At 48.9% G+C, this 27,411-nt stretch overlaps 1 protein-coding gene across 4 annotated transcripts in view; it reads left to right on the forward strand.

Annotated features, from left to right (window-relative positions):
• Window positions 1-27,411, forward strand: part of LOC147703098 (E3 ubiquitin-protein ligase RNF14-like) — a 133,720-nt gene that overhangs the window by 46,931 nt on the left and 59,378 nt on the right. For all 4 annotated transcript variants that reach the window (XM_086928876.1, XM_086928879.1, XM_086928877.1 and 1 more), the window contains exon 3: window positions 13,685-13,830. In XM_086928876.1, the coding sequence (XP_086785002.1) occupies window positions 13,685-13,830 (146 nt within the window). The remainder of the gene's footprint in view (window positions 1-13,684; window positions 13,831-27,411) is intronic.

The raw sequence follows: 27,411 nt of genomic DNA on the forward strand, positions 1-27,411 counted from the left end.
AATTTAAACAGAAAACCCTCCTCTGATAGGCCAGGACCCTTTAGCATTGCAGAGAACATGGTCCCCAACCCTGTGCTCGCTGTAGTTGTTAACGGCATCCTGGAATGAGACAGCTGGAAAGCCATGCATAATATTGCAAGTCCAGTAAGGCAAGTACACTCTTCTCCCTTTTACGTCTCTGCTTCTTCCAGGCGATTCTAGTGGACCTATATGCCCAGAAAAAAAGAATTGATGGCCTACTGGAGCTTGTAAATAGCCGTTTGTCAAATCCAGGGGGATAGAATTGAAAAGGAAGGTTTTCTTGGGGAGAACCACCAAATTAACCAAATTTATCCTCCCAAGAATGGTTGAAGGGAGATGGGCCCAGGATTTCATCAGTTTCTGGCACTCCCTAGATTAACCCCTGCAATCTTGGCAATGTCCTGAACTATTCTGACCCCCAGATACCGCATACTACGCTTGATCTGATGCTGGCACCCCACGAGATTCCAGGTCATAACCTCAGTTTTTTTGGCATTGACCTCATAACCAAATACCTGCCAGAAGTTGTGTGCACAGCAGGGAAGGTCGTAGTAAGGTCCGCAGAGAGAATCAAAATATCATCTGCATACAGGGCCACCTTCCTCTCCCAAGCCCCATGCTGAAATGGCAAAATACTTGGCTCCTCTCTCAGCCGCTGAGCAAAAGGCTTGATGTACAGGTCAAAGAGAAGAGGAGAAAGAGAGCAGCCCTGCCTAGTCCCCCTGGTGATCTTAAAAGGTCTGGTCAGAATGCCATTAACCAGAAGTCTGGCTGACAGATCTTGATAGATCAACTGGATAGTTCAACAGAACTTCCTACCCAAATTACATTTCTCCATGACTGCCGACAGGTAAGCCCAATTGACCCTGTCGATAGCCTTAGTGGCATTGAGTGTCATGGCAGCGAGAGGAAGTGAATGAGTGGAGGCGTTATCTATTGCACCTATGAAATCATAGGTGAGGTCGGATAAGTTCCTGCCTTTAACAAACCCCTTCTGATCAGAATGAAGCATGTCGCCAGCAACAGCGCCCAGCCTGGCCGCCAGGATTCCTGCAAAGATTTTATAATCTGCGTTCAACAGCGAAATGAGCCTATAAGACCCACAACTCGCTGACTTCTTACAAATCAGGATGATTTGGACTTCACCCCAAGAACCTGGAAGCGTAAAGGCATCAGATAAGATCTCATTAAACTATCGCCTCGCTAAGAGATCTATAGAGATCTATTGGCAGCCCATCGGGCCCCGGTTTCCCCTCTTTTGTAGGCAAGAATAGCCTTTTTCACCTCTTCCTGCAAGATATCCTGCTCTAGATCTTTCTGCTGCATAGAGCTCAGGGGGTGAGCGTGGTCCCACCCAACCACTCCATAGCCTCCATCTTATCCACAACGCAGTCTTCTTGGTACAAATCCTGGAAGAATTTTAAAAAAAGCACCTCCTATCTCTTCATCCCGGGACAGACCAGTTACCCCATCAGCGCCATCAATTTGTTTAATCAGGTTACGCAGCCTGTCTTACTTAGCCTTCCATGCCAAAAGCTTACCTGCCCCATACCCGTACTCGAAATGGGCAAGCTTGCTTGCCTTCCATCTACTCATGACCCTAGTTTGGAGAATGGTGTCCAACTGCTCCCTTAACTTACTAAGTTTGGCTCGATTATCTTGCTGCCCCTTCGAACTGACCCCATAATTAAGGTCCAACTCTACTGCCTTCATATCCGCCTTCTTAAGGGCCACCTCCCCTCTGTATTGTCTACTCCTAACTCACCCTACTCGTGATGAGGCCCCTTAGAAAAACATTTAAGGAGTCCCAAACCAAGGCAGTCGTGGCCGAGCCTAGATTGACCTTCAGAAACCATTCAGTCTTATGGGATAAGTAGATCAGTAAAAAGTAGAAAGTTAAAAACCCTACTATTCAGCAAATAAGTCCGCTCACGACCCTCAATCACACACGTTCAGTCCACAGCGCTAGGACGCCTCAGGGTAGCTATCGCGCTCTATAAAAACTAATTCCATTCCATTCCATCTCATCCGGCTCAAAAAGTAAAGTTCAAACGAAAGTCCCTACTCTGGGATACTTATCCTGCACCAGGTCCAAGTCCATCGATATCCCTGAAAGATCAGACAGATGAGGAGTCAGGTATCCAATGTCCTTGACCTGGCCACTCAGACATTGGCCGACCAGAATATAGTCAATTCTCGACTTATGGCCATATTTACCATTGCAGTATGAGACTCCTAACTGATGGCCTGATCTTTCTCTCCAGATATCTCAGAGGCTGGTTCAGCCATCATAGACTGCAGGTACATCCGGGACCTAGAAAGAACCCTAGCTCTGCTACTTGCCGACTTGTCCAGTTTAGTATTCAGGACAATATTGAAGTCCCCAGCCATAATAACTGGGTCTGGGTAGTCTAGGAGATGCAAAAAAATAGTTTTAAGAGAGGAAGGATCATTTTGGTTTGGGCCGTAATAGCTGACCAAGGTGAGCAGAAAGCCAGTGATGATCACCTTCAGAATTACCCACCTACCACATGGATCAGCCAGAAAATCTAAGACACAGGCATTAGCTTGTTTTTTAAACAGTATAGCGACGCCCATTATATTGGCAGTTTGATTTGAACAGATGAAAAAGTCCACCCATTTTTTATTTTTGAGTATCTCGGTGACCTCTTCCTTGGGGAGATGAGTTTCCTGGAGGATGATGACCTGTGCAGGAGAGTCTTTTTGGTATTGCAAAAGATTTGCCCTTCTGGACTTCATGCTCAAGCCATTAACATTCCAGGACAGAAACTGAATTATTTTCATGTGGGTTTAAGCCCAGGATCAAGACACGGTTAAAACACAGAAGGAACCAGCACCAGACCAATCGTGACCTAGCCGCGGCCGATAGAATGGACACTAAAGTGAATGAGGAATGTTTTTGTTTTATGCCCCTGTGCTACCCACCCCGAACCCCCCCTTCCCAACCATCCCATCCCAGGAGAACACCCCATTTACCTGGACAGATGTAGTCCAGATGCGCCTCCCGGACCAACCCACTCCGTCCCTTTGTGTGTAAATTAAAGAAAGAGAAAAGAAGTTTGAGCCAGACTAAGAAAAAGAAACCCATAAATAAGTGACTATATAGTTATCTCAATCATGTCATATCATATCTGAGCAGAGAGAGGGGGGAGAATTGACAGATCCACTAAGGTGGACTGTCCTGAGCAGACATAAGTGCATAATCCAAGTCGGTGCCAGACCCCTGGGTATGGGTTCACCCGTTAAGGATCCTCTTTCCCCATGGCGTCGAGCAGCTCGTCCGCCTACTGCACTGATGTAACATTATGCATTTTGTTCTTGTGCATAGTATTCAGAGTTGCTGGAAATTTAAGCTGAGCACAGCACCAATTTTTTTAAAGTCATCCAGCTTCCTGCCCAATTCCCATTGTTTATTGAGGGTAACTCTGGCGAGGTCAGAGCGAATTTTAAAAGAGAAGTCCCTAACCTTTAATGATTTTGCCTTTAAGGTCATATTGAGTATCCTCTACTTTAGGGAGTATGAATGAAAGTTCATGAGGATTTTCCTAGGTTTTAGTCCCTATTGATTCTCTGGACGTCGCTACTCAGAACCTCTTCTGATTCTTCAAACTGCAAAGATTCCTTCAGCAGTGCGTCCATGTAAGACTTGAGGTCAGCCCCTTCACTACCCTCCGGGCCATTCAGAATACGCAGTTTGCCCCTTCGAGAGTTGTTCTCCAACATCTTTAACCTATCACGAAGGACCACCTCCTCCCTCTTGAGGGTCTGGATATCAGCTTTTAGCCCCAAGATGATCTTTTAACCCTCCGATCGAAGTCTCCAAAGTCTCGGTTCTTGTATTTAGGAGATCCACCTTTCTCTCCAACGACTCAAAGTAGTTCCTAATCTCTCCCTGATTGGCTGCAGATACAGGGAACCCCTTTTTGAAGTCCTCCAATAGCGTGGAGAAAAGAACCTCCAAAGAAGCCTCTGAGGGCCCCCTTGCTTCATAATCCTTGGAGCCTTTATCTACCCCACCGTCGTACACAGCTTCTGGCCCTTTAGGGCCCCCTTGAGGTGCCAAGGCCATCTGCCCATCGCAGTTTTCCGGTTTATCTAGAGCCCCCATTATACAACTCTCGCTAAGGAAAGTTGGAGTTGAGGCCGGAGGCAGGGAGCCTCCAGCGGCCTCCATACAATCCGGGGCTGGTTTTAAAGCCAGTTGCCCTGCTGACCCCCTTCTGAGGGACTCTCCCTGCTTCACAACGTCCAGTACAGCCAGTAGTACTTTGAAGTATGACCTCAATGAAGGGGTGATCCTAACTTATAGTCAAGGGAATTACTTTTGGCCCTTCCTGCCTTAATGCCCCCGCCTTTGAACTCATACCACTGAAAAGCAGAGCTGCTGGTAACCGTATCAACGCTGAGGGGACCCCCGATTCACTGACTCTTGCCACTGCTCCCCCTGCCAGTCTCCTCGAGGGACTGTTTGGTATTCCCCCTCCCCCCCCGATTTTGGTTTAGTTGGCCCCAGGGTCAGCCCCCCATGCTTGTTGCCCTTTTTAATTCCCTTAGCAATAGGAGCCATAATAGGTATCACCTGGAGTAATGGGCTAGCCCGCACCTCCTGGGCCCCCTGTACCTGCTTCTGCTGCTGAAACCGCGCAGATGGCGCCAAAGCTACGATGCTGGTGAGAACCAGCTCCTCCTGAATCTCCTCGTCGAGAGCATCCCTCTCTGGAGCGCCGAGGGGTCGACAGGTGCTGACACTGCCGCTACTGACCAGGTGGAGTCCGCAAGCTGCTGCTCTGAGCTCCAGGGCGGCCTCCTACCATTGAGTCGGACGGAGAGAATCCACAGCCGTCGTAGCTCCAACGCACATCCCCAGTAAAGCAACCTAGCCTCCGGAGGAGGGGGCAAGCCTGTCACTGCAATCAGGCGGACTTCAGGAAGGTAAGATGGGTCTCTTTAGAGACACAAAAACATCACAGAATGGGGCGCGGGTGCTCTGGGCGCAAGCAGCAGCTCAGCTAGCAGCCACCACGTTGTCCCCTCCACGTTCTCCCCACAAGACCTCCTTCTGATGGTTCAATACACTTTTATAGTGCTTCTTAGCTGCCCATATCTCTGGAAGATCTTTTGGGGCAGTAGATGTCGCCTTTCTCAACCTTTAGCCGCAGAGCAATGCTTGTCAAACCCTTGAACATGCCAGCTTGGCTTCAGTAAATGCTTCCTAATATTTGAACATAGATGTTCATAATGGGCTAAAAGAACATCACCACTCTCTTCTGCCAGGCAGCAAAATGTCATCTGATGATTCCCTAGAAGCAAACCAAGAGTGGTTGTGGGTTCGTTAAATAACCAAACGAGTCTGAGGCCATCATTAGAATGCTGGCTGATCGCTATAAAGGCAGCTGGGGTTTTACCTTTGAGCGCCGGGAAATGCCCTACAACGGTTAGTGCATTATGACCCCCCTACTCTGTCTCTTTAATGTAGCCCTGTGAGAACCACGATGAAAAAGACATAGTTGCAAATATATCATCAATAACTGAAGCTTGTCCCCACCCTCTGAGAGAGGCCAGAGACGGTCCATCACTTTTAAACATACAAACTATATCAACGAGATCAAATGCAGCAAGGTAAGAGCCTAACTCCTTCCCTCTAAAGTCAGGCAGGCCATAATAAACAATTTGGTCAACAATCTCTTGCTCCTCATGATTAGCTGCTAGTTTAGCGTTAAAATCCCCACAGAGTAGGAAATTCGGTTGAGAACAAATCCCCACCCCAATTGGCTTTAAAAGGCTTAAAACTGAAAACAAGTTTGTAAAATAAGTGAGTACAGTATTTGTAAAGTTATTATTATAAAATGTTATCCAATTAGAAATAAAAAATAACTTTAATGTGCACCGCTTGAAAGACAGGACTCCAAGTGTCTACGACCAAAACCTCTACAATAAGATTTAAATGGACCCAAATAGAGAGACCGCCCTTAGCTGTGCACCGAACAGAAGGTGTTACAGGACAAGAATACCAGGCAAAACCAGTGCACGAAATAGGAGTAGAAGCCCAGATTTCCTGTAATGCCATCTTATAGCAATTAATCCAAGCCAGGCTTGATTTATTATCTTATCCTTAAGACCAGCAATGTCCGCGCGCGATACATCAAAGACTTTGCTACGGTGAGCGCGCCTCTAAGAGAGTTAACAAAACAGGGACAGACATTCATGTGGACCAACGAGTGCGACAAAGGATTTGAGGAAATAAGAAAAGCAGTGACTGCGGTAGACCATTTGGCCTACTTCAATCCAAAACTGTGCACAGAACTAACGGTGGACGCAAGTCCGTTAGGACTGGGAGTAATATTGGTACAGCATCAGCCGGGGAAAGACTCCCCAAGGCACATAGTAGCGTATGGAAGCAAAAGCCTGTCTGACGTCGAGAAGGGATACTCTCAACCAGAGAAGGAGAGCTTGGCAGTAATATGGGCCTGTGAACATTACCACATGTTCGTATATGGAAAACCGTTCACAATCATCACGGACCACCAGGCGTTGATCACGATATACGGCAATCCAAACGCAAAAATACCGCTAAGAATAGAAAGATGGGGGATCAGGCTCATGGATTACAATGTCAAGATAATTCACAAGCCAGGAAAGGAGCAAAACCCAGCAGACTACGTGTCACGACATCCCCTGCCTCAAAACTCAAAATCAACCAACAACAATGGCAGAAGAGTATCTAAACTTCGCACTGAAGTTAAGCACGCCTGAAACAATTACACTAGAAGAACTAGAACATGAAACGAGACGAGACAGCACCATGCAAGAGACCATGAAGATCAACAAAATGCAGAGGTGGAGACACGTAAATGGCAACACCAGCGTAGCAAGAGGAGTAGACAAAGAAGAGGTGCTGGCATTCAAAAGAATCAACGAAGAACTATCAGAGTGCGAAAGCGGAATAATAATGAGAGGCACTCGAATAGTAATGCCCCGAACACTGAAACGGAGAACAGTGGAACTGGCGCACGAATCACACCGGGGAATGGTGGCCACAAAAAAAATGCTGTGGGAAAAGGTGTGGTTCCCCGGGCTAGACAGTATCGTGGAGGAAATAGTGACCAGCTGCCACATATGCCAGATAACAGGGCCATCACCAAAACCAGAACCACTACAAATGTCCCCATTACCAGAGGCGGTGTGGACGGAGCTGGCGGCATACTTCTACGGGCCACTAGAAACAGGAAGCTATCTGCTGGTCATCATCGACGAATACTCGAGGTTCCCCATAGTGAGGCCTGTATCATCGACATCGGCAAATGCGACACTGCCAGTGCTAGATGACGTCTTTGCAGCTTGGAGCTCCCCTCGAACTCTTAAAACAGACAATGGCCCACCATTCTCAGGAGAGAAATTCAAGAGATTCATGGCGTACCTGGGAATACATCACAGACGGATAACACCGTTTTGGCCGCAAGCAAATGGGATGGCAGAGCGGTTCATGGGTACCATCAAGAAGGCGGTACAAAGGGCAAGATTGACCCAGATATCAATCAGACAGGCCCTCTGCCAAGTGCTAAGGGACTAGCGGAACACCCCACACAGCTCCACAGGAAGGTGTCCAGCTGAGTTGGTGCTAGGGTGAGTGAGCTGAACAAGACTGCCACAAGTCAAAGAAGGGGAGAAGGAGGAACACAAGGACATTGCCACAAGAGACAAAAAACAGAAAGCAAAAATGAAGAAGTACGCTGACCAAAGAAGACACGCAACCAGTGGCAAGCTAGAAGAAAGGGACACAGTGCTCGTGAAGCAGCGGCAGGCGAGAAAGTCAGACAGCGCTTTCTCAAAAGATCCTCTGACAGTGACCAAAGTAAACAGACCGATGATCACAGCGTCAGCAGGTCAGCATCACATCACAAGAAACAGCTCCCATTTCAAAGAGCTAAAAACAAAAGAAGAAGACAGGACAAAGAAAGAGCTGACAGATGCCACACCACCGGCGGAACAGCCAACCGACATCGGAGACCAGCGACCGAGACAGGAGTGCAAAAAGACAAAGAGACTGATCGAAGAGATGTGAAGAGGTCAAGGCGCAGGAACAGACATGTGGGAGAGGGGAACCAACACTCTCTCTCTCTCTCTCTCTCTCTCTCCCTCTTTTTCTCTATCGTTTGTTGTTCACAACAAAGGAGGAGATGTAGTGCCCAGGAGATGGCACTAGGACCCTACGGACTCGGGGTTGGGGACAGGGGACACCGGACACCACATCCGGTCAGTGGAGGGAACAAGGGGGCAGACTGGGCCAAGACCTCTGGGCAAGAGGTCGCAGATATGCAGAGCTGTACAAGATACATGATGATGTAATAAAGGAACCTGTAACATAAGCTGGCGTCCTGCGTACATTCCTGGGGCCGAGAACAAGACCCTGGGCACTACAGTCCGGCTCAGAAAAGAGAGTGGGCAAAAAAAATATACAGGCTCTGAGCAAAGACCCTTCGACGGTACATCATTCCTCCCCGAATTATCAATCGGAGATTCTCCCTGCGAAGGGGAAGAACCTTTTGAACACATATTCTGTGGACTGTAGCACTTCGCCAAAACACTTTTACCTTCAGTTATGTCAGTGGGGGAAGGTGCTGGGAGGGCATCAGAAGGTCAATCAACATTAGCTAAAACTTCTAAACTATTTGCTACTGCTACACCGAATTGATCCGCGTTGAGAGAATGAACGATATGAGCAGGACCAAGGGGGCGGCGGTTCCATGGAGGTCCGACCGCCATAGTTGTAATACAGGGGTCGGACCACTGGTGTGGTGGTCCCTGGGGACTGGCACCGCATCTCCACCACGGGTTTGGCGGTCCCATGGACCTCTGAACTCGTAATCATGCCCTAAGCAATTAGATTGTGCTTTATGTTAGCTACTAAAATAATTGAAAAAGATGAATGAATCTGCATTCAACTCAATCTAGGACTCCTATTTCACATAGGTAAACTGGAGGAAATGTATTTTTTTGCATATTTTTGAAACATAAAACAGTGCGAAATCTTACTTTCATGTGTTGCCATGGTCCAAGTACTCTTTGTCCCCATTTCATATTACACAACTAAATGTTGTGTTGGCTTTCCACTATATTTGTCTGCATGAATTCATGCTGTACATCGCATACTTGGCAGAGTCTCTGGGTATTCTTACTGTTCATCTTCATGTTTATCAGCCTAGCCATTTGAGTATGTTTCTGATTTTGTGTGAGGTAACACTACATTGGAGTTGTGAAGATGTTCACTATGCAGGGCCGGTTCTAGGATTTTTGGCGCCCCGGGGGTAAAGGGGAATGTGCGCGGCACCTCCAATTTTCAAAGTGACACCATTGGGTCTCCGGACGCCGCTTTGTGCAGACTCCTCCTGGGTCGCAGCTTATCCTCTCAGCCACCTACAAGCACGTCTTTTACAGCTCCTATCGGGCTGAAAGTGTGAGAATTGCTTGGGGGTGAGAGTTAAAACTGGGTGGACGCTAAAGAGCTGACAATGGGCATCCCGCAGTGTCACTGAATGGGTAGCAACTCGTCGCAAGAGGAAGTGTCCCCCTCCCCTAGGCTTACCCATACCATCCCTGACAGGTTCAGGGAGGGTGCCCCACTCCCATGAGCCCTATAGCAAAAAGACACCTTTCTTTCAATTGGATCAGCAGGGATACATGAGGACCTGTGGTGTGTTACAATTGTGTGGGCCCCATGCTGGAAGGCTGAGTGGGAGGCCCTAGGCAGCTGCATTTGGAGTCCGGCGTAAGGAGGAGAGGTGGCGTATCGGCGGCTCTCATCTGAAAAACACAGAACGGGAGACTTAGATTGCTGCCGAACCGAATAGGATTGTTTTGGCAGGAACAAGGCGAGCTGTTCTTAATAGTATTTCCCCTTACGCCACAGGAGTAGTGTGGCTTGGAATTATCGCTGCACTTAAGAATTTAATAGAGTGGATCTGTTCAGCCGTGAACAAGTCGCATGTGGAGTGCGCATCAACTCCGTGCCCTTTGTCCCAACATCGCTAAGGCCTGCCTTCATAGTTTGAAGGCTGAAGAGGATAGCAGCTGCAAAGAGTGCCAGTATAATTGGCGCATTAGAGATACACAGAAGGTTGAGGATATTAGGCTCATATGCGGGTTATTGAATGCCAGATCCATGCATAAGCATAAGTTGGATATATATGATCTGCTCGCTGATATGAAATTAGATCTCCTATTCCTCACCGAAACGTGGCTAGATTCCAACTCAGAGCCAGATGTAGTTGCTTCCCTCCCGGGAGGATATACCATGGTGAGGTTGGATAGAGCCTCGTGCAGAGGTGGTGGAATAGCGATAATATCTAAGTTACCGCTATGCTGTCAACTGGAACCGCTCACTACTGTTGACAGTGAGACAGGAGCCTTTTCCATAAAGGTGAATGCAGGTAATACGGTGAAGGGATTCCTGGTCTATCGCTCTCCGGGCCCCTTCACTGTTTTACTACCAGCTTGATGGAAGGCATGACGGAAGCGGCCCTGCGTAGGGATACGTTTTTGCTATTGGGCGACCTTAACATTAATTTGGATGATTCACTGGATAAGGGAGCTACTGACTTCTGCCAGGAATTACATTCGCTCCAACTCCACCTAAGGTCTCAGGCCCCAACCCATCAAAAGGGCCACCTATTGGACCCCATTTTTGCTAATTGGGATGACATCGAAGTAAATACCCCTATACCAATTCCCTGGTCCGATCACTTTCTAGTGCCTTTTGTTATAAGTGTCCCGGCAGGGAACACCCAAGAGCGGGCCAATCCGAAATACCCAACTCGTAAATGGGCGGCTTTTACTAAAGCCAAGTTTGATACTGCCCTGGTTAAGGGTGGTAGACTGGGAGGTCAGGATGCTGATTCCGCATCCGAAAGACTGGAAGGTCGCATTAATGATGCCTTGGACGATATAGCTCCTCTGTGTCTAAAAAATCCATGTAGTAGAGCCCAGAAATCCGCCCCCTGGTTTAGCGATGAGCTCCGCCAAGCTAAGGCGGAATGTAAACAACTTGAAAGGAAGTGGAGGGTGGCCTTTCTTGATCAGGCTAAACAGTAGTATAGAGCTAAACGAAGAGCTTATCATAGCTTAATTAGGCGCTCCAAGGCTACTTATTTTGCAGGCAGAATAGGGGAAGCTGAAAACTCCATGAAGGAGCTATTCAAGATTTACAAAGAAATTTCTCTCTGTGGATCATCTGTTGACCCGGCTAGTGTCTCAGAAGAATCATGTAACCGTATTGCAGCTTTCTTCTCAGAAAAAGTGGCTGCCATATACTCTGCTTTTTCGGGATGAGACAGAAGGGGATCAGATTTCAGAGAGACTGAACAGGATGCTGTGGGTGAAAATAGGTTGGAGAACTTTGTCACTCCACCCCCAGATGGTCTGCAGCAGATATGCTGCTCCATCAAGACAGGATCCCCTCACGACCCGGCTTCGCCGAAGCTGCTAGCGGGGAGTATCGAGATCCTGGAGCCCTACATTAGGAAAGTTTTGGATCTATCGTTCAGGACTCATACTGTACCTGAAAGATGGAAGCAAGCAGTGGTACTTCCGCTCCAAAAAAAGCCAAATCTAAGTTGGGAAAGGTTGGACAATCTCCGCCCTATTTCACTCTTACCCTACCTGGCCAAAGTGGCGGAGAAGGTGGCCAATCTTCAACTGATGGCTTATGTGGAGGAGGCCAGTCTGCTCCATCCAACTCAGTTTGGCTTTCGCTCACGCCGCTCCACTGAGTCAGCGCTGCTTATGGCCACGGAGACGGTCAGGCAAGGGGTAGATGAGGGGCAGACGATGGCCCTCATCCTACTCGACCTGAGCACTGCGTTCGACACTGTAGCACATTTCACCTTGCTACAGTATCTGAACAAGGGCGGAGTTACAGGGGCAGCGCTGAAGTGGATTCAATCCTTTCTGTCCAACAGGGGCTTTCAGGTTAGACAGGGGCAATATTACTCTCGTATGATCAATCTGGACCAAGGGGTGCCTCAGGGCTCTGCCCTGAGCCCAACCCTGTTTAATCTGTATGTGTCCCCTGTAGCAAATATTATTGAAAGCCACGGCATGCAAATTGTGTCATACGCCGATGACACACAGCTGGTCATCTCACTGTCACCTCCGCCCGATGTTGCAGCATCTAGCTTCAGTGCCTGCATTCAGGAGCTTGCCTCCTGGATGTCTAACAACTGCCTGAAGCTGAATGGTGCCAAAACTGAGGTGCTCGTGGTGGGGGGTGGCCCGACTGTGTGGTCCTCGGCATGGTGGCCAGCATGCCTAGGCACCACTCCTGTGCCGTGTCAGCAGGCCAAAAACCTCGGGGTGATGTTTGACTCTGACCTGTCATTCACTCCCCAGATTGGTCGTGTGGTTGGAGTGTGTTTTGGCATCCTTAAGGGCCTGTGGAATATCTTGGACCTGCTCCCCGTTGGTGCTAGGCAGACGCTGGTGCACGCCCTTGTAACCTCGCAACTAGATTACGCCAACCTCCTCTATCTGGGGGCCACGGTCGGAAGTCTGAAACGCCTTCAGGTGCTACAGAACACCACAGCCCGACTGGTGTTGAGGCTCCCTAGAAGAACAGCCTCTAAAGCTGCCTTGGAGGCTCTTCACTGGCTCCCAGTTAGGGAAAGGATCGCCTTTAAGGCGTTATGCACGTGTCATCGCATCATTGGGGGAAAGGCGCCCAGTCCCTTACTGAGCCTTATCACACCTTACAGACCTAAGCGGACGCTCAGATCCACTGGTAGTGGCCTGGTAGCTATCCCCAAAATTAATAAAAGCGTGCATGGGGGGTAGGTCTTTCAGGCACCATGCTGCCAAGAGTTGGAACATGCTCCCGTTGGAGCTGCGTCTGGAACCTTCAGAGGTTAAGTTCCGAAGAGCTCTCAACACCCACCTGTTCCGCTCAATACTTGTGTAGCTGATTCTAGCTTAGGCCTCCTCATTGTCTCTCACCATAGCGCGGGGACACGCCGGTGCGCGTAACCAGGCGCTTTAGAAATTTCCTTAATAATAATAATAATAATAATGTACAAGCATACTGAGGCGACGAAACACGTGTTGGCTTGGGATCTATTTACTTACTGAAAACATGAAGACCTAGTAAAGGAAACAAGAAAAAGAGGAAAACAGATTGATTTATTGTGTGTTATGTTCGAATAACTACTGAAACTACCATTTGTATTTTTTCGTGTGCTTGGGTTCACAATTTATTATGTCTTGTTGCTCTTGCAAGATAACCTAGGGAGGCAGATGGTTCTTTCTAATAACCCTTGGAGTACCATTAGAAATAAGATTATTTTCGAAATAATTGGTGTAATTATCTATAGGCGCCCACATCCTATTATCTATAGCACCGAATCTAATGAGACTACCAGCTGCCCACCCTGCCCATGCCAGCCCTGTCACTATAGTATGGTGATACACATTGGAAATGCTTGATTAGAAATTTGGAAACATCTTCAATGTTTGCTGTACTTAAATATTATATTGACTAGTATTGTCTAGTTATTAATGATATATTGTGGCACAATAATATTTTTAGTAACAAGTAATCAATGTTACTCTGGAGCCGAAAAACAATACTTCATTTTCCAAACTTTTCTTCCCACAGGAAATGATGCTAAAAATCCTCTTACGGGCGACTTTGAAGTTTGCTTTTTGCCTCCAGTTGTACTGACCTTTGAACTCCCAGCACATTACCCATCAGCCTCTGCTCCAGTGTTTCGGCTCAGTTGCAAATGGCTCACACCAGTCCAGGTTTGACTGAAAACATGTTTAATTTAAAATAATTTTCCCAACAATCAAACATAATGTCAAACACTAGAAATGTTGTTTGTTTGCTGCTTTTCGATGGGGGCTACTGAACAGGGGCTTCAAGGTATAGCCCTGCCTCCTGCAAGCCGGCACTTACTGCCCCTAGCCTCTCCCACCAACTGATAATTATATAACTTAGCGGTGCTCATGAAAAGACGACTTTGGTGTTTTCATGGACACTGGCAGTGTGCAGGCCAGCCTTCCCGACGTCTCCTGGCTTGAGGAGATAGAAGAAGGAGGTCATTGGGATGCTGAGCCTGAAGCACGGTCCCTCCATTTAAAAACACAGCCTGATGTAGGTGGATGTCTGGATTGCACATGTGTTATAGGGTTTGTACAAATCAGATTTTAATTGTATGTATTGCAGCTCTCCCTTTTTATGGCTATATATGCCAAATACAAATATAAATAAACGAGTGAACATGTGTGAGGGGCATAATTCAAGTATGATACTCAAAAATGCTTACAAGGCATTTTATTCAACAGACATATTACTGTTGCCTCAGGCAGCACAGTAAATCTGCTAAAATGAGCCTGCCCGGCTCACTGCCGTGCATCCTTGAGGCCAGTGAAGGGCCCCACATAGCAGCAAGGACAGGATCCCAGCCAACCACTGCCCCAGTTCTGATGGGACTATGCTTCCAGTCTATCAAGAAGCTGGAAGAAGGTTTGAGGTTGGCCTTCCCCTTTTTTAATTCTGGCCTGCTGCTATGTGTGCTCCTCATTGAGAATCATGGCTTGCTGATTCCAACTTCCAGTGCCAGATTCCTGCCTTGCTGGTGCCATAGAACAGCTGAGTTAGCAGCAAAGGAAGCAAAGCAAGTTAAAAAAAATAAAGCTTGCTTTCTCAGTACATTTCTGATTATTGTGAGTGATTGAGAGTGTAAGAGATTGAGTTTGTGTTATTGAGTTTGAGTGTGTCTTTGAGAGTGAAAGTGCGTGAGAATCGGTGAGAGTTATGAAATCATGTATAGATGTACAGAAAAAATATACTCTTGTTGTGTGTCTGAGCAAAGCAGTGAATTCAGTAAAGGTATGGAGCTAGAGGTGGGGTTGCAGCATAGTGGCATCCACCAATGAGCATCTGAAAAGCCTCTTAGGAGAAGGGGTACACTGACAAGCTCTAAGAGCAGAAACTAAAATACCCCCTATTGACTTACCATGGCCATCTTAAACTCAGACTTTTTGGTTCAAGTCATGACTAAACCTTAACCTCCCCCCGCCCCCACCCCAACAAAGCTGGATCATATTGGTTTCTGTGAAACAACAGAAGGAACTGAAGATAGTGTAACAATTAAAGAGAAAGCCATGTTGTCCCTTCTCTACTGGATCTTGGCATGGTGACCACACAACGGTTGTCTTTTTTGTTTTCTATGGAAAGGAGTTTAAGTGAAACAAGGAGCACTTGGATAAGGTATACCTGCCACATGTTGACTGTATTTGATGTCTAGATTTGCAGGTTGTTTAAGCCATGAAAAGAGTTTGGGTGCATGTTGGGTGTGGAAGGGAGGGAGTGACAGTCTTTTTTTGGCTTTTGTCAGTGAGTAAGGAAAGTAAGGAATACCAAGTGACCTGTAACGAGGAGCAAGGGAACATCATATATTCCAACATAGCCTCGAAGGGAAACCCAGAGGAATGGGAGGTGAGCATTCTAGGTGTGGACAGGAAGTGAACAGGCAGATGGTGGAGGCAAAGGTAGCTCAGGGGTAGGACAAGAGATAACATTGGAGTGTGAAGAGTGGAAAAGGAGGAAGCTACAACGAACATTGTCGGGGTTGGAGAGGAGAAGGATTCAGGAGCAGAGAGATATGGAGGAGGGACTGGTGGGTTCCACATGGTGAAGGAGTACCGTGACAGCGATCCAGAAGAGGGCACGGCTGGAGAAGACACAGTGGCAGGACACAAGGCACCGGACCATTCCACTCAAGAATCCAATGCGCTCTACCCAGAGACAGCTCTGCGTCCTAAACTTCACAACCCAGAGGGAGGGTTGTGGCCTCGGCAAGTGCTGCACTTAATTCTTATAGGGTCTTTTATTAGTTGGTGGTACAGGAAAAGTGATTGGAGAAGGTAAATATGTTTACCTGGGAAACCACAAGGTTTCTGTTTACTTTGCAAGGCAGATCAACCAGAGGTGAGGGATTGATTTTGTCTTTACACAAATGTAAGCACATTGAGGTGAAGGCAACACATGGTGAGTTGTGGTTCTTCCTGTTTAGGAATCTGAACTCATAACTGTTTTGTTTTTCCTCCGAGGGGACTGTACCTTCCCAATTAGGTGGCAGGTGATCATCCTAAGTGAATTTATTCTGAAAGAAGGAGAATACAAAGGGAAACACCCAGAGACCAGGGGGCAGAGATCGGACATTTGTGTATAAACATTAACTAAGGGCCCGATTTAGATCTTGGCTGTAAGCATACTCCGTCGCAACGGCGAAGGAGTATGTTTTCAGCCACCATAATGGGACACCCTATTTAGGTTTAATTATGGTGGAGACTACTCCGTCTCCGCCATGATTAAACGTCTTCGGCGGGCCCTGTGGAGTAAGGGTTGTTGGAGGTGACCTTGAATTCAGCCCACCTGATTTAGATCGGCAGAAACAGAGTTAGGTTTTACTGTCTCGAAAAGCCTGATGGTAGGGGGCAGTGAAAACTGCTAAATGCTCCTCTCGCCATAAGGGAGTACTCCCATATCAAGGAAAGCACATTTTTTTCCCCCAAAAAAATTTGTTGACTTAGCACTTCACCAAACAGCGAATTGTATTGCCCAGAATGATCGTGATAGCGGTTCCTAGGAATGCTTTATAAATTACCGCCAGCTTGGCAGTAATTTATAAATCTGGTGGCCGGTCCCCCCATTAGGGCAACAGAGTAATTTACTCCATCGCCCTAGTGTAATACCGGGCCATCCTCCAGGAAATAAATCAGACGCTAAGACAATAAAAACTTGAAATGCCAATTAATTTGGTGTGGTCATGATTGTGAGTCCTTTCACATGGCCCATGTCATGTTTGGAATTTACACCTAGTTCTCATCACCTTGTGAACAGAACAATAGCTTCTCAGTACCCTCAGTAATTATAGGTTGGTCTGTGACCCTTCCCCTTGGACCCACAGTCTACTGAGCATAAACTTCAGACATGGCACGCACATTTTGGACATGCGACAAGTGCCTTACAGCCCTGTTCACCTGTTCAAAGGAACAGGTGAACAAATCCGAAAGTCAGCAAGCTTCAAAATCCCGAATTAATCAGGGGACCGTCTTGACAAGTATGACCTCCGTTGTAGGTGAGCTATCCATCACCTACTATGGAGGTCATGCTTGTTTCCAGGATTTGTTCCCCAGTTCACCTGTTCCTTTGATCCACTCAGACAGTAGTTGCTGCAATCCAGTTTTTGAGTGTTTTCCCCCATCTTCCCGTGTCATGAGCCTCCGCCGCCATGTCTGTTCCCAACATTGATTTGTGAGGAGCCTTTTCTTTCCCACTCACGGTGCCCCACAACCCCACTTCACCCACTCATGGTCCTGAGGAAGACCCCAACTGTAAGGCTTGTGAGGTGACCTACGTCTCCAAGGGGGTCAGAACGTTGACAACTGTCCAATGCCAATCTTACCTACAGTACTTGAATTACTGAGCTACTATATGTTACATGACATACCAGTACCGATTCCATGTACTTCTATTTGTATGTTGTTTTTGATTCATGTCCTTTGCCACATCACTAATATGTGCTTGCTTTACATGTGATTTGCACTCCTTTCCAAAAACCCACTACCTCGCCTAAATCACAGCCTTCCCCCCCTTCTCCTGGGCACTGTAATATTGCCAGTGATGTATCTAATGTTCAATGGTCGTTTTCCATTTGATTAATCTATGATCAGTCTCAGTGTGATTAAATAACACTGAAACGTAAAATTTGTTTTGATTTGTTTGTCTCAAAAACATGTTTTACAATTTGTCTTGAACGCTAACACTTTTGATGTTGCATTTACTGGGACCACCCTTTTATATACCAGTTATACACTACAGCCATGGCCAGCCACCCATGTGCTAAACGCTGTGTGTGCTTCCAATTCCCTGTGTGTTCATTAGTCATGGCCTTAGCTATGCCCAGCTGTTTGTTGTGAAGGTGTAGTTTTTGTCAAGGCCTACCCCCAGTAAAACAGCTTCAGTATATGGACACAGATTGTTGACTTTCATCCACTTTCTGTACCCAGCAGCTGCGCCATCACAAACTGGACATGGTCATTTATTAAAGCCATCCCTAGCTGTTGGGTAGCAATGTGTAGTCTTCATCCAGGCCCTGCCACCACTACAAAAACTTCAGTTGCTGGACATAGATTTGTGAATTTCAGCCACATCCTGTACCCAGCAACTCTGCATCATTACAAACTGGGAATGGTCTTCAATCAAGCTTATAAGGAAATCCATTATGGAATTTCAATGGAAAACACAAATGTAGGATCCCTGTTTAACTTGCAGTGCCTTTGTCCTTTCAGCCTGCAGTTATACACAATCCCACATATCTTGTCTGTACAAATTGTTTTGCAGATTTGTCATTTATTACCAATATTATAATCAAAAAAGTGTTTCTTGTATGGTTGCAATTTAGACAGTTTTTTGTCATCAGCTAAGCCCTGCATTGAGTACATACTGGTAATAGTACTGTGCTTGGATAAGGAGTTGGGTCAGGAATATGGTTAAGGTTGGGGTTATGGTTATGGGGAAGGGAGAAAGAGTGTTCATGCCATTTGATCCTAAAAAGTTCACCAAATAGAAGAATGTGCAAACTACCTGGGGTACCCAAGATTAGTTTATAGTCTGTGTGTGTGTGTAGCAGTTAACCTTTATTTGTATGGGCAGAAGGAGTTTCCATCTCCTCTAAGGGGAGTGTAGTGCAGTCATCCTTGGAAAAGTCATGCCTGACAGAAGGCCTGTCAGAATACTCAGATTCAAATCAAATTTTGAATTTTGCATATATCACTGGGTTTGGAGTATTTTACCACCTATATATCTCTGAATATTTGGCTCCTCTTTTTTGATAATTATCTCAGCAACCTCTGAACGAATTTACACCAGAATAAAAAAAAAGCATAGATGACACCGTGACTGTTGATTTAATCCCATGGAGGGTCTTTTCCTAAGTGTCTCTATGAGATTAAAAATCCAGAAATGTGTTTTTTCAAAACCCTGATGACTTTGGCCCACCGTCCTTGAGCAAACTGCATAAAATTTTCCACACTTTATCGAAAGTAACTTGTGTGTTTTTTTAACATCATGAAAACTGATGAAACCAGGCCAAACAAAGTTGTATTCAATTATAGATTTATTTTGTGGGAAATTTTCAGTTTTTTATTGGTAAATTATTGGGGTTAACACTTAGGGTCTGATTTAGATCTTGGGGGAGAGCTTACTCCGTAACAACGGTGACGGATATCCTGTGCGCCGAAATATAAATCCCATGGGATATAATGGGATACGGTTTTACATGAGTGTTTTTCAGTTTGTAATGCTTTAATTTATCACTTCAGCCGCACCCTGCACCAAGTCTCTCCACCTATGATACTCACTAAGGGGCACATTAGAATGGCGGGCGGGCATTGCCCGCCCGCCACCCTAGCGGAACTCGGGACCGCCCGCCTAAAGGGCGGGGGTCCCGACATTGCCATTATGATGCGCCCGCCACAGTGGCGGGCGCATTCCTCACTTTAACATTGTGGCGGGCGGTGCTCACTGCTCCGCCCGCCACAATGTTAAAAACAAAAGCACGCCTTTGCACAATCGAAGCGTCAGGCACCGCGCGGTGCCTGCCTCTTCGATTATGCAAAGGCAGGGGGGTACCACAGGTACCCCCCATGTGCCACCCCCCTTTGGCCTTCACTCTGGGGGCCCACAGGGGGCCCCCAGTGTGAACACCGCATGCCTTTCCGTGGCGGCATTGGCACCACGGAAAGGCATTCAAGAAAGCCCATTGTAATATTGCGGGCGGTGTCTGACAGACACCGCCTGCATGTTACTCGTTTTCCGCCCCGGCCGCAAGGCGACCGGGCGGAAAACAGGCGGGCGGTATTTCGCACCGCCACCTTCCCCTCCGCCATCCTAATATGGCGGGGGGATTTGGGCTTGCGATGGCGGGCGGTTTGCCTCCGCCAGGCCGGCGGTGGCCACCGCCAGCCTGCCGGAGGCAAACCGCCCGCCATCCTAATGGACCCCTAAGTATCTGCATGACCTTGAGTCATGGCCAGCAGCACACAGAGCCCAAACATAACTGTTCACAATAGCCTTCAATGATGGCTACCTTTTGCCACACTCTGCCCCTAATCCACCTGGTCTCAAAAGAGCCCCTCACATTGAGATTAAGATATGGGGACTTTGACAGTGATCAACAAGCCTTGGGTGCAAAGCATCCACTTTGGCCAACCCTTTACTCAGTGCCTCGCAGAACCGCCTGTAGGACATGTCCTATGGATGGGGCTGGTGAGTTTGGGCTTCATAATTTGGATTTGCGTCATACCCAGGGGCGTAACACAGGCCCCCGCAGCCCATGTGGTGCGGGGCTTCTGGTTGAACCCGCAGGGGGCCCCCCTAAGTACCCTGCAGGGAGGCCCCCTCACTTTTCGTTACGCCAGTGGTCATACCCTGCGCCCATCTCTGCACCAGAAACTATGCGACCTAAGCTCCTTCACCCACGACCCTGAAGAGCAAGGCCTTGGCTTTTCCCAGTGATCTGTGCTAACATGAAATGGCTTTGGGCCATGCACTGAGTTTGGTTACCCAGAACCTGCTGGGTACAGTCTTTGGCCAAGTAACATTTCAAAGCTTAATCCAGCTTTCCATTTGTTCTAATAGTCCAAAGAAAGAAGCACTGACAAGAAGCTGTAGAGAAAGTTGTCGAAGTATGCCTTTGATCTTTAGGAAAATGTTTACCGAATAAGCTCAAGGCCAATATGCAGATTATATGAAGCGTACTCACGTAAGTTAGAAAACATTATTATTACTGATGTAAAATTGGGCATAGAGGTAAAATGTCACCATGTAAAATTATGTGCAGTTTGGTCTGTGCACTTCTGTTCGTAGGTTAGAGTTAAGTTCTGTTTCTTATGCTTTTTCCCATAGTACTGTTTACTAAATGAAAATTCACCAACCTTACTGTGAAATTAGAACTTTAGTTTAAACAGAATAAGGCCATTTCTTCATTTCGTGTATTTCCGTTCAGTACTTGCTGAGTTATTTGCATTCCAAACTGTTGTTGGGTGGGCTGCAAATGTTTTATCTGAGAAAGACTTTAATATATCGTGACATTTTGCAATCCTAGAACATTTTTAAAATATAAAGAAACCCCATTGGACATGGGAGCATTTTCTCTAATCGTCCAATGGTAATTTGTGGTGATACATCCAGGTCACCAGACCCCAGCTCTCTTGATTGGCTAACTGCAACTGAAAGTATTTGCTTTGGTGCCCATCAGGGAAGCTAGCATAGGCCAAGCAAAAGCCCAACACCTGCGCTCAATTTCTAGTAAGCAAGATCGAAAGCAGAGCATTGGGGTTTATGTTCATAAGAGGATCTGGCATAGAGCCTAGCTTCAATCCTTCCGTCCCCCGACCCATCTCCAAGCATGGGCGAAGACTATACTTGGGGATATCTCCTAACAGGGGCTGGATGTAGGTCCTGGCCAAAGGTCTGGCTTTTCACCAGGTCCACACTGTGGGCCACCAAAGGCCATGTGCAGTGGGTTATGTTAGCGAAGGGAGAGAGGATAAAGATGCGGTGATATGCAATAACAACAAATAGCAACAAGTCATCAGTAAATAACAAGATGGGGGTGTGGCTTGGGCACCGAAGGGAATGGCGGCGTGAGCTCGGAGCTCCGCGCCCGATCCCCACAGAAATCCTGAAAATCGGAGCAGCAAAACCTGCAACGGCCCTAGAAAACCACATCTGAGAAGGGTGAATTGAACCGGCACACGGGGAAACGCTAACGGAGCCCATTGACAGAGATTTGGCGCTGGCGGAGCACTGAAAGCTCGGCACGAAGAGGCTCCCAAGATGGCGGCCGAGGGGAGATAAGAACCGTTCATCAGCGAGCGAAGCTCTTTCCCCTAAGAAAGCTGGAGACCAGACTCCGGATTGCACCGCCAAACACAGCCAAGAGACCCAGCGGTGGATCTGGAGGGCCAGCGACGTGTTGATTACTGCCCGCCGAGACGACTAGCCTGAGAATAGGGACTTGGCAAGATGGCGGAGTGGCCCGGGCTGGTGCGGCATGCAGCGAATCGGCGCCCGGAGGAGTAAAGGCCTGTAACCTGCGGAGAACGAAGGAGCAGCGGAAAACGCTCTCGTCGGTGGATCAGACGGTGGCTGGCTCAGGACCCCCCCTGAACAAGACGGAGGGGCGGGGCACCGGACCCCGAGCTATCGCCGGCGGACAAGGCGATCGCAGGCACTTGAGGAGAAGGGGCCCCTGACACCCTTAAGACAGAGGAGCTGAAGGGAAGGCCATATTGTCGGCCCGCAGTAAACAGAGGGACCCGGACTTTACTTTGCGACAAGCGGAGGTCTATGTAGAGGCGGCGCGAAGACAAAGAACACGGGCCTGCCCGGCAGTGGGCCGCACGAAAGGGCTGAGTGGAGAGTAACTCCTCGACAATACCAGGCCTTAGGACGATCCCGCCCCGAGAGAGCTGTGATTGATCCCACCGCGTTAACAGAAGAACGCAAACACGTGGCGGAAGTCGACGAGGTGTGCAGAGAAACAGCGGCGATCTAGTCGCGGGAGGCACCGAGGCGTCAACAGTCGGAGAGCCGGGCTCGCGGCGGTCCTTGCTGTTGTGGTCCCGCGCCCGAGAGGGGATCCGGAGGGCGACGAGGGAACCCGGGTGGCTACTGGGGGCACTGCGCACACCGGCAGAGAAGGCGGCTTTGCAACATGGGGAAAACCAAAGGAAAGTCTGAGGAAGCTGCGGCCTTCAACGCAGCGGAAGGGGATCCTGCGGGGCTGTCGGAGTTGCGGCAGCTACAGGATCGCATCTTGGAGGCTATAGTGGCAACAAGAGACACTTTGCAGCAAGATATAACGCAGGTGGTATCGGGACTGGGCCTCCTACGAGCGGACCATGACAAACTTAAAGATAGGGTCAAAGATGTTGAGGATACCCTACAGGAGCTGGCTCCTGCCCATAAAACTATGGAAGGAAGGCTAACGGATGCCCTAGACTGGATACAGATACTAGAAAGAAGGGCTGAGGATGCTGAAAATAGGAGTCGACGCAGTAATGTCCGCATAGTAGGAGTTCCGGAGAAAGCAGAAGGGGACGACATGGTTGAGTTCCTCAACAACTGGCTCAGGACTACGGTGGCGCCAGAAGGCCTCTGGCCCTTCTTCACCCTGGAGCGCGCGCACCGCGTACCGTCCGGGCAGCCCAAACCAGGCCTGCCCCCGAGACCGATCATAGCCAAATTGTTGCACTACAAGGACAGGGACCTGCTGCTCCAAAGAGCTCGGGACACTGGCCCATTTCAACTGGAGAACAGCAGAGTAACATTATACCCGGATTTTACATTTGAGACGCAGCGACTGCGTGCCTCCTTCCTGTCCATTAAACGGGAACTCCGAACTGAAGGCATCCCATACTCCTTGCTCTTCCCAGCCAAGCACCGGGTGGTGGTCGATGATAAAACACACTTCTTCGGCACGTCGGCGGATGCATGGGCATGGTGGGAAACATACAAGACGGGCACTGATGGTGCCAGGTTCCGAGAAGCAAGGGAACGAGCTCCACCGCGGCTACGGAAATCGCAGAGATTGCGCAAGAGACGACACGGCACACGGAAACCTTCGGCGTCTCAAACGGAAGTGGAGCGGAAGGCTGCGCTGCAAGCAGTGGAAACGCTGTCGAGATCAGATGCCTCCCAATCGAAGCAGGGCACGAACACAGAGACACACGCCTCGTGCTCGGAAACGGACCATTCGGGAATACACAGCACCAAGGGCCCGCTGGTAACACCGCAAACGTCGGAGGAGATCCTGAACATTTGACTCAGAGATGACAGGTAGGGGGCAGTACTGCCAACGAGAACCCCCCGAACTAAAGGGTACTACAACCGGGGGTTACGAACTGGGCAATGAGACTGCTGCTACTCATGGGGGGTCCACGGGAGGGTGCGGGGGGAGAGCCTGCGTAGCTACCTTCCGATCTAGGCCACACTCCATTTCCCCTTAAGGCACTCGCAGTTTCGACCGTGAATTCGCAACACAGTTCGAAAGGTTGCATAAGTTTGGATGGGAACTGATAGACCAATATTGGGGCCTGTTCTGGGGGGGAGGTGGGGGGGGGGAGTTCTGTTGGGGACGTTTTCCACAATTGGCAACGGTTGATCCCGGGGCACCTGGGAGTCAGGAAATTGGAAGATTCAAGAGGAATTTGGGGGGGGGTTCACCACCTGCGAGGGACTGGGATTCTATGTGATGAAACAACGCGAACTGTGGGACAATGGCTAGTGCGAATGTATTGAAGTGCATAACCTGGAATGTGCGGGGACTACACACGATGGTGAGGAGACATAAGATACATGCCTACTTGATTCGCAGGGGGGTCCATATCGCAATGCTACAAGAAACACACCTCACGAAGCAGGAAGGGGCTGCACTGCAAAGAAGATGGAGAGGTCAGGTCTTTCATACCACTTATTCAGCGTATGCTAGGGGCGCTTTGATATGGATAAGAGCGGGCACACCCTTTCAGGTGACGCGTCATTTAATAGACCCAGAGGGGAGATATGTTGTGGTAGAGGGCAGGTTGAGAGGTAGGGACATAGTGCTGTGCAGCATATACGCCCCAAACACAGAGCAGTTGTCCTTCTTAACGGGGTTGTCGGGGACACTAGCACACTTCTTAGCGGGCCCGATTCTGATAGGAGGGGATTTTAACTCAGTAGCGGACACGACACTAGATAGATCCCACCCACCATTGAGGGGCTCCCCTGTTCACCGACTCACTAAGGGTAGATTGGAATGGCAGGAGGGGTGGGGCTTGACCGATGCCTGGCGCGTACAACACCCAACTGAACGTGATTATTCGCATTTCTCTAACCTGCATGACCTCCATGTCCGAATCGATGCCATACTGTGCTCTCAGGTCGTGATGCCGGCTATAACTTGGACCGAGTACCTGACAAGGACAATCTCTGACCACAACCCGCTAATAGCCAACTTGGCCTGGGCTGTCGAAGTACCTCGAGTTCCGACCTGGAAGTTGAGACCAGAGACCCTAGAAGACCCATTGTTCCAGGCGGCATTGGAGGAAGGAATATCCCGATACTTTGCCGACAACGAGGGGACGGCAGCCACTAGAGCGGTGGAGTGGGATGCTTTTAAAGTGGTAGTGAGGGGCCAGTGCATAACGAAATACGTGGGCATGCGGAGGGTGCTACTAGAGGACCTCAACAAGGCAGATTCCAGGCTGCGGGAAGCAGAGAAGGTGAGGCCTGGCCACTCTGAACTCCAAGAGGAGGTCAGCTTAGCTAGGGAGGCGGTGGCGGTGGTAGTGGAACGCCTCAGTAGTTTCGATCACCGGGCATATATGCTCAGGGCTCACGTCAAGGGTGACAAGGGGGACAAGGCCTGAACACTACTAGCATGGCTGGCAAATCCTACTAAGCGATGCTCCCCAATATTAGCCATTGAGGATGAAGATGGCCACATTCACTACTCCCAAACGGAGATCTTGGATGGCTTTCAGAAGTACTATGAGGGCCTCGACAAGAGTGAACCGAGAGAACGGGAAAGCAACACTGAGATCTTTCTTGATGGCCTCCAATTGCCCCAGATAGACAAGGAACAGGCGAAGGCTCTGGGGAGAGACATAGAACTAGGGGAGATCAGAGGAGCGGTGAAACGGATGGCCCGCAATAAGACACCGGGCTTAGATGGGTTGCCCATAGAATTTTATAGCAAGTACCTAGACGTATTAGCACCAAGACTCCAAACGATATACAACGAAGCCAGAGTAACAGGTTGCCTACCCCAATCAATGCGGGAAGCGCTAGTAGTACCACTCCTGAAACCTGGAAGGGAGAGCTGTAGCCCTGCGTCCTATAGGCCACTCTCCATGTTGACGCTGATTACAAAATACTGAGTTCTATCCTAGCAACTAGACTCCTACAACATATGCCCGACTTAGTGCACGCAGACCAAAACGGATTCATTCCCGCACGTAACACGACGATTAATATCAGGAGACTCACGCGCCTGCTGGAGGGTCCGCACACTGTGGACCGCTCGCCCTTAGTCCTATCCGTAGACATCGAAAAAGCTTTCGACAGTCTAGAATGGGACTATTTATACAAGGTCATGGAACACTTTGGACTGGGAGAAGGGTACATTAATTGGACGCGAGTCCTATATACGGCGGCAGTAGCAAGGGTGAGGATAGGACCCCTAGTCTCGCACCAATATCCGGTGGAGAGAGGCACCCGGCAGGGCTGCTCCTTGTCCCCCCTGCTGTTTGCCCTAGCGATTGAGCCACTTGCGGCCGAGGTCCGGACGGGGAAACACTTTGAGGGCATAGACAGTAGAGACGGTCAGCAATTTATCTCTCTGTATGCCGACGACTTGTTGTTATTTCTAGATAACGACACAACAGCACTGGAGGGTGCAGAGAGGCTGCTGGGGCGATTTGCGACCTATCGGGCCTCAAGGTTAATTGGGCGAAAACATGCTTGTTCCCGCTACGGAGGGGCGCGGATTGCCATGACCACGGCCTCTGCTCACTTGGGAGCCTAATTGCCTGAAGTACCTAGGGGTATATATATACCATGCGGCTGCGGATATGTTGGAGGGGAACGTGGGCCACTGTGTGCGGGTGCTGAAAGGCAGCATGGCCTTTTGGGCCATGCTCCCGCTCTCAGTCACTGGCCGTATATCCTTACTGAAAATGGTTGCCCTGCCGCGATTACTATACTACTTTCGCACACTCCCAATCTGGATTCCTAGTTCCTTTTTCCGACAACTCAAGTCCCAGCTGACTACGTTCCTGTGGGGGGCCGGTAGAAGCAGAGTGGCGCTGGCGACGCTCACCCGCCCGAAGGACGAGGGAGGGCTCGCGGTGCCGGACTTTGAGCTTTATTATCTCGCCGCCCAGCTGCAGATATACACGCAGGAGGTGGCGCGGGTGTACCGGGGCCCTGAAAGCGACGATGCGAGAGGTACGCCAAGACATGTCCTGGCCTATATAGCCCTACAGCAGAGGATTGCCGTTCGCGACCTGACGCTGGAGGAACAAACGTTCCGGCTTTGCTGGAACCGGTCTCAGCGATGAGCGGGGATACGACACCCATGTGCCCCGGAAATACCCCTGGGCATGCTGACTGCATTGCCCCATGGCGGTGATTGGTCGCAGCTGCAGAACTGGGAAGACCCGGGAATACAGGTTGTAGGAGACCTCTACGAGGATGGGGCACTCCTCCCTTACCAGGAACTTCAGGAACGTTTCGACCTACCACGCGGGGGCTACCTTCTGCAT

This window comes from Lissotriton vulgaris, chromosome 7, assembly GCF_964263255.1.
Source record: "Lissotriton vulgaris chromosome 7, aLisVul1.2, whole genome shotgun sequence".
Classification (NCBI taxonomy): domain Eukaryota; kingdom Metazoa; phylum Chordata; class Amphibia; order Caudata; family Salamandridae; genus Lissotriton; species Lissotriton vulgaris.